We start from the raw sequence: 7,879 nt of genomic DNA on the forward strand, positions 1-7,879 counted from the left end.
AACCATCTCACTGACAATAGAAATAAATAAAAGAAAACAATGTTTATATTTCAGCTGATGCAGCAGCCCCAAAACAGATATAAGATATAGTAAGGGACCTAACATTATAGCTTAACAGAAAGTGACATATTTAGGCAAAACCCGAAGATATTAGTGTGGTATAATGTGATGGAACAAAATTGATGATAAGTAAATATAGTACAAATAAAATACATGTTTTTATGTTGTAATGATACTTAGTTTAAAAATTGTGTGTTGCAAGCAAGCCATGTTTATGCAGTTTACACATTTTTTTAAAATTAAATGTATTTAAATCTATTTTCTCAATCTTTGCAATGTCTTTGTCCAAAGTAACATTATACTGTAAATCTGTGATATTTCCATGCTGTTAATGTTAATCGAAGAATGTTCTTTACACAGATGAATCACTGCAAAGGGTTACGATTGACAAGAAAGTGAACATCAGGCCAACACAAATGCAAACGTGAAAATCCAAACTTGTTGTTATGACTGATAACTCTTTGGTGACAACAAAATGATGGCTTGATATAAAAAAAAAAGATTTGAGGTAATCTTTAAGTGGTGTTTTGGAATTAATGTCATTCAGTATCCACCTTAGTGATAAGTTGTCATTATATTAAATTAACTTACTTGTGTTCAACACATTTTAATGCTGCCAAACCCAGTTGTTAAACAGACCACAAAGGTGCTGCGTGCAAGAAGACAGTAAACCACACAAAAGTTGAATTAAAAGACATTTTTATTAGAGCTGTGTAGATTTGTTCTTAGTCACAAACCATACAAAAGGAAGAAAACAGAACTTGCAGCTCCAAATAAATCAAAAAAATGTATTTGATATCAAAAGTATAAAGAGCAGTCTGTTAAAAACAGTGGTACAGAGACCGTTCTTTTTTACAATCTAAGAATTTAGCAACATTCCTGTTCCTTTATAAATGTATTTTTGTGACAACAATGATTGTCATGTGATGAAAGTATGCATGTAACACTGGCAGTAGTAAATATAGAGAGAGCTGGGTCCACATTTTGAATATTCTTACAGACCTCTAAATAGGATTTGTGCAAAGACAATTGTTCCTCTTCAGTGATTGGAGCTCATGTCTGCTGCTACCTTGCCATTTTGCCTGAATGGCTCAGTGCCAGAGGGGTCAGCAGGGAGAGGTCACAGGTTTAAGAGAGAGGGCATCTCTTCCTCTTCTTTTGACGTAAGGCACTCGAAGCTTTGGTGATGGCATCCATGAGAATATTCGAGACACACTCTGGAGCGTCTTGTGAAGAAGGCTTGCGGCAACAACGTCGGACAGCTGGGGGGGACGGCTTCTTTGATGAACACAGATTCCCTGACAGTTCCTTAAGCTGATTCCATTGAGATGGAACCAGACCAGAGGGAAGAGAATAGTATAATTTAGAAAAATAACAATTTTAAACTATTACATTCAGAGTTTGTCATCTAATCAGATTTGGTACAGACCCGCTCCTTTTTTTAACTCACCCTTTGATCAAAACAACTGCTTTTCTCTTTTTCAGCCAGGGGGCAGCATTTTTGCACAAAGTTCTTGAGAGGAAAACCAACCGGGTACCTAAACACAGTGACATTGTTACTAGTTTCTAACAGTGCATTCTTCACAGATTCTACAGATAATCCATAAATAAAACAGAGCATTCTTTAAATAAAAGTTTGCAGCATATATAAGATGAGATTCAGCTGCTTGAGGTAAGTTAAGTTTTCTTGGATGTGACTTTAAAAAAAACAGAAAAAGCACAAACACAAAAACAGAGCATTTGAGAAGAAGAAAGTGATAAGGTTGATAGAATAACTGACAGATGTATGATGTTATGTCTTACTTCTTCTTGATGATTTTGTGGGTGTCACAGATGTTTTGCAGTGTGACCTCTTCGGTGGCCGAAGTCATATTAAAATGAGGGTCGGGAGAAGCATTTTGGAAACAGCTGTATCGATCATTGGCCTCGCCCCCTGTGGAACAACAGTGAAAATCCACCTGTTCACCGTTCTCACCCAAGCAAAACTTGTCAAGCTCTTCACGCCACTAATAAAACACAAAAGGAGAAAAGTGATGAGAACCTCAAATTGCTGAATATGAAAAAAATATGAATGTTGTTGTAGGTTTCTTGCTTCACCTTCTGATCAAAACAGTTGAGAGTATTCCGTTTCTGTTTGCAGCACTGTTTGAATCCCTTTTCTACACGATTAATGGTCTTTGCTTGGCGAGCAACTAACTCATACCCTGAACCTGGCAGGCACTTGACATTATAGAGTGGACGTAGCTTGTAGTTTTGGCACAGTGATTCAATGACATGCATTGTGGGCCGTCCAGGAGGGAAGTTGATGTCAACTTTTCGGGACGTCGTAGATGGTTTTTTCATCTTCTGTCTTCTGTTTCCTCTGGCACTATACGGAGTCATTACTGACCTGCAACGTATGAGACATAATGTCAAAAACCTGTCTCGTTAGGCTAAGTCCTAACTAAAGGTATAAATCCTTAAAAGGCTGACAAATACGTATGGAGTAAATATATTTGGGCACATTGACTTGTTTATTTTGAGTTGATAGTTTATGACAGAGAAACAAATTATTTCAGACATTGAAAACACAAGCATTAATTGTTAGTCAGAACCGTTTTTGCTCAGTTCAGTTTAGAACAGTAAGAAAAACAAAGAATTTGCAAGACATATTTTTATACCCTTCAAAAATTAAAAGTGGCTTAAGAAACAGACCTCTGGCTTTGTTTTTGGCGTATATTTAATTTTTAGTTTGATGGTGAGCCAAAGAGAAAAGTAGAACCTCTATTTTTACTGGAATTTTAAACATTTTGGTTTCTTAGTGATGCTACTTAACTCAAATGACATCTTCTTTATTGCTGCTCATTCAATTTCCCTGCATACCTCTGACAAGTGTCGGGGTCAAAGTTGAAGCTGTCAGTGGAAGGAAGTTCTGGCACGGGCAGCTCCTCCGTTGGCTTGTAGTCAGGATTTGGAGCGTCGTTGTTGAAGCACTTCAGTCTGTCACTGCCTCTTAGTCTGCAGCAGTCATAAAGACGGTCCTTTACTGATGAGTCTTCTGCACAGAAAGATTCAACTGACAGCTCCCACTGTAGTAAGGCACAGAAACACAGAAGCGACAGTTAGGTGTATGAAATAATACTTGCCAAACGTCTGACTGCATATGGTCATTCCCTGAGTGGAAACTGAAAACAAACATATTAAGAGGAAGGCATAACGATTCAGTAATACTTTAGTAAGGCTTTATTCCTGTAATAATATGAGACAGGTTTGTTGTTTGCCCTCAGACAGCTCCTGAAGCGACGCCAAGGCCTGTCTGTTACGTCTGTTAGGCTGGGCTGTATTCAACATGCTTATCTACTCTAATCGCCCAAGGGCTTCTACTTTGTTTAGAAATCGCAAGTACCATCATCTCAGCAATGTGGAGAATGTTTCATACTCAGGTTATATAATAAACACTGTGTTTGGTATGAGTACATGATATAAAGCCTACTTCATAACAGTCGCAGCAATCAAGTTACAACGTATATATAAAGTTACAGAAACTTTCAAATATATGAGTTCTCTGAGAGCATTCCTCCACATGAAGCATTAAGTGGATAATTATTTTTTGACATTAGAACAATTTAATGTGTTTCAATGTCACTTTAATCGTGTTGGGACTAGTCCTGAAAGATTTGAGGAAAACATGATATGCGATCAAATTCTTCAGTATTGTGATAACGTCATGAAGGGCGATAAATAAACAAAAATTAAAGTGCACTTTTTTATACCACTAAATTAGCTCAAGTTAATCCAAGTAGCTAGGAGCGAGATGAATTAATCTAAATGCAGAATAGAAAGGGTAACCCTAACCCTAAACAGAGTCGAGGCATGTCCATTAACCACAGGTCTCCATTCCAAAGGTAAATTGCCCATGCAGTTTTCTTTTTCACAAAAGACACACAGTAGTCCAACACATAAAATACAACTTTCATACGGAAAGAGGGAAGAAAAACTTGAGCTGGTGAGGTAAGAAACCCGAGGAGGGCTTATAATGGCTCCTCCCCAATTTAGTATATTTTAGTCATAACAAGAACTACAGAATAAATAGAAGAGAAGGCTTTGCTTGTATACATAAAATATTGGTTTTCATATATTGCTATAAATGGAGACTATTCTGATGTGTTCATTGAAAATGCTTATATCACAATAATGATGAAATTGTTGTAAATGACACATCCCTATTTGAGACTAATGAGAAGTTACTGCAAAAGACACCCTCATCTAGAAAGTGCACTATACCGGGTACATTTGGAGGCATATAGAATTGAATCAGTTAATGCAGGGCAATGAGGCCATGCTGCATGTTTAGTGATTTTGCATGAGAGTAGAGGTATGAAGGGGAGACAACTTGAAGCTTACACTGTCAGAGTGTCACAAAGGTGGTCATGTTTGAACTGGAGCATCTGCAGATTGTTTCCCTAAGCTTCCCGATATGTTATTATCCACTTAACTTAGGCACAACAATGGATGAAAACTCATGTTCTTCTGTTCCCTGGCTGTAGGAGAACTGGTGTTCACTAACTACCATTTATATTACAATCAACAACATGATCACCACATACAATGTGTCTAACATTAACAATGTCGCTTGGGACACAGGATTAAAAACTGAAGAAAATGACTTTGATCCCATCGTATGAGTGAGGAGTCAGCAGTCAATAAGTGAATGAAATAGTAAAAAAAACATAATCACTGCACCAGTCGAGGTAAATGAAAATTTAAAGGTCCAAATGTCCACAAACACATGGATGTAGTAGTATGCATGATAAGATGCAAGACAGACTTAGACATAGAGGCATGATCCCTCCCTGTTTATACATAACAAGATAACAAAGGGGGATAAACCAAGAGAAATCAAAGTAAGAACACACTGAGTATCATACCATTATTTAGAGTGAAAAAATGCTGAATTGGCAGTACAAGATGTTGCAAAAACTTACTGCCTGTGTGGCGCAACACAGTGTCACTTCTCTCTCCCACGTCTGGTTCCCTTTGCAGCACATGCTGAACCAAGACTCTGCCCTGTTGACGGCACTGGCTCTTCTCCTCTGCTGGCCAAAACCAGAGTCAGGGAAGTAAGAGATTGGGTAGCGGGGACGAAGGTCTCCATGGTGACAGATGGCTTGGAGATTGTCAGAAGTCGGACGGCCTAGAGGGAACTGAACGCGATAGTCAAGTATTGGAGGACCCCCGAAGGAACGAGGTCCAAAACTCGGTCGTCCTAAGAGGAGAGGACAGAAATCATTCTGTAAATAATCCCTATTACAGTGAAAGGTGGCACAGATGAGGAAAATACAACTCAAGATAAAGACAGGAAACATATACTAACGTCCTCTTGGTGTCAAGCTTCCTGGTCTGGAACTCCCTGACAGAATAAAATTGTGTTAAATATTACTGTTCAAGTGTTGATCTTCATATCATTGCTACTTAATTACAGCCTACCTCTCTCTCTCAGGACATCGTGCTGTTCGGGTACAGACACTTTCACCTGCTCGATGGGGAACTCTTTACAAACAGAGGAACAACCAACATGATGGTTAGGACAACTTTGGTTGTAGCATTGATTATTTGCCAGACAAAAGCAAGTTTAGGCAGGGTGTTGAAAATGAGAAAGGTTTCAAGTGAACACCCAGTTATGCAGTTATTTAAAAAGTTTACAAACATATGTAAAGAGATGAACAGTACCCATGGGATCAAGGAGGTCTGACAAGTCCACCTCTGACTGCAACATGAACTCTTCGGATTGTTGTATCTCTGAAACACACATGGATATCTTTAAGCAACAATTTACACTAGACTTGACTTGTGTACTCTATGCAGGAGCTTGTTGTTACGCAACTATACTTGAACTTTATGTGTCAATTAAAATGTAATCAGTCATGCTGACAGAGTCTGACACATGGTCTAAACAGAATTTTCTTTTAGTTCTGTTTATTATCAGATTAGACTGCAAAACATCCTCAATATTATTCTTCCAGACTTTGGAAAGCTCCATAAAGAGCTCTAACAATACAGAGGCATTTTAAAATGAAGAACATCCCATGAACTTCAAACTGAGCTTCATGTGTGAGAAAAATTAGGGGAGCCTCACACCCGTGTTCTGACTCCCTCTTGAAGTAGTAAGAGTTGGCTAAATGCCACTGTGTACATCTGAGCTTCTAATTGGTCCCTGCAGAGATACTGCACTGGTATGTGAATACACTCACCTTGCATGATTTTGTCAAGGTCAAAGGTGACCTCACGCTGCTCAATCATGTGCTCATCTGGAAAATTGTACACATAAAGAGAAAGAGAGGGCAAAAAGCCAGAAAAAGTTATGCAACTGTTCACATTTTTCTTTTAATGCACAAATGATGCAGGAAGAAGGCCATTGTTGAAAACAAGTATACCATTAGTTGAGTAGGTATTAATAATAGCAACAACCTTTGGGCAAAATGATTCTTTCTAAGTAAGTCCTGCACTTTTTTCATTTTTCTGTCAGTTAAATTTCAAGTAGCCTAGTATCATAAAAATCAACCTTAGACGAAGTGCAGTATGTTTTGCATCATTAAATCACACATTATATGTCAATGTTGTTGAAGTGGAGCTGATTTTCTTTATCTTTCCCATCTTTAACAATCGCATACATTAGGTCGTAAAGTAGTGCAATACAATAAAATAAAAAATCCGCTGATATATAGCTAAAAGAATAGTTATAGTCTACATACTGTACTTATTGTGTAAGTGAATAATTGTAAAGTTATAGGCCTATTGATGGTAGTCGTCGGAAGACGAGTGTATTTCTGTATTCATCTTAGTAAGACTACAGGCAAAATAAACGCACTTACATGAGCTCAGCAGAACAAAAATGGAGCCCGGCTACCAGCCAAGAAGAAAACACAACAACTTTTGGCATGAACAACAAAGTAGAACAACAAACTTACCTTTGGACGCTGAGCTCAGTATAACCAAAACAAACGCGGTGGAGCAGACTAGAGCTCGGGACGACCCCATGGTATAGCTGTCAGAGTGTATCCGGTATGTTTGTCCCGCTGCTGCTGGTTCTGGCGTACAAGAGAGCAAGACCGAGAGAGAGAGAGAGAGAGAGAGAGAGAGAGAGAGAGAGAGAGAGTGAGAGAGAGCAGAGCCGCCCTGAGAACACGCTCACGCAGTCCGTAATTGGTCCAACAGACGCCGCCGTGCTGTCCGTCTGTGCTACCGGGACAACAGATTTTATGCTTGTTGTGGGGAGGGAGGGAAAGTTTTTTCAACATGACTCATAGAGGATTCGCTCTAATCCTGAGTGCTGGGAAATTATCATCTTGTAGACTATATATTTGTTTTTATGTAGGACTAAATTATTTTTTCACAGTTAGGCTACTGTTAAACCAGACTATTGGGCAAACACAGCACCAATCCATAATGAAAAACATAGGTTATTAAAAGTATTTTATCAGGTCATAGCCACACATTTGTCCTGGTCTATTCATCAGCGTCCATATGTGCCTTGTTGTTCCAACAAATGCTTCAAGAACTAAACATATGCATATTTCCTTTGTCGTATGATTTTGTATTGTAGGGTAGGCCTATCGCTTTAGTATTAGCCTCCAACAGGTGGTATTTAAAAAAATATAAATACCACAAAAAATATGCAATATTTTGCTGTGAGTAGCTTATTCATCAAGTCAAACTACTACATTTCCTATTAAAGGGAATAAATAGGCTATTTTATTTTGTGGAACCACCCTGTGAGGGTCAATGCCCATGTCTTTAAGTCTATAGGCTGGGCTAAAACATTATGATCTTCTACTCTGAA

General features: G+C 38.4%; 1 protein-coding gene across 1 annotated transcript; it reads right to left on the minus strand.

The window, feature by feature from the left end:
- Positions 1 to 742: 742 nt before the first annotated feature.
- Positions 743 to 7,195, minus strand: ecm1b (extracellular matrix protein 1b). Its single transcript, XM_065957853.1, has 11 exons — positions 7,008 to 7,195; positions 6,291 to 6,347; positions 5,770 to 5,838; positions 5,527 to 5,589; positions 5,414 to 5,449; positions 5,025 to 5,305; positions 2,923 to 3,128; positions 2,158 to 2,449; positions 1,864 to 2,066; positions 1,511 to 1,598; positions 743 to 1,374 (listed from the first exon to the last, which is right to left on the minus strand). The coding sequence occupies exons 1-11, from the start codon at positions 7,075 to 7,077 to the stop codon at positions 1,189 to 1,191; spliced, it is 1,551 nt and encodes a 516-aa protein (XP_065813925.1). The 5' UTR covers positions 7,078 to 7,195; the 3' UTR covers positions 743 to 1,188.
- Positions 7,196 to 7,879: the final 684 nt, after the last annotated feature.

This window comes from Labrus bergylta, chromosome 8 (assembly GCF_963930695.1).
Source record: "Labrus bergylta chromosome 8, fLabBer1.1, whole genome shotgun sequence".
Lineage (NCBI taxonomy): Eukaryota > Metazoa > Chordata > Actinopteri > Labriformes > Labridae > Labrus > Labrus bergylta.

Bases quoted from the DNA above. Each gene is read 5' to 3' on its own strand.
- ecm1b (XM_065957853.1), bottom strand. From the start codon at position 7,077: ATGGGGTCGTCCCGAGCTCTAGTCTGCTCCACCGCGTTTGTTTTGGTT. The intron at 3,129-5,024 runs GTAAGTTTTTGC...GCCTTACTACAG, and splicing joins TGTGTTGCGCCACACAGGCA to TGGGAGCTGTCAGTTGAATC. The intron at 2,067-2,157 runs GTGAAGCAAGAA...GTGTTTTATTAG, and splicing joins TCAACTGTTTTGATCAGAAG to TGGCGTGAAGAGCTTGACAA.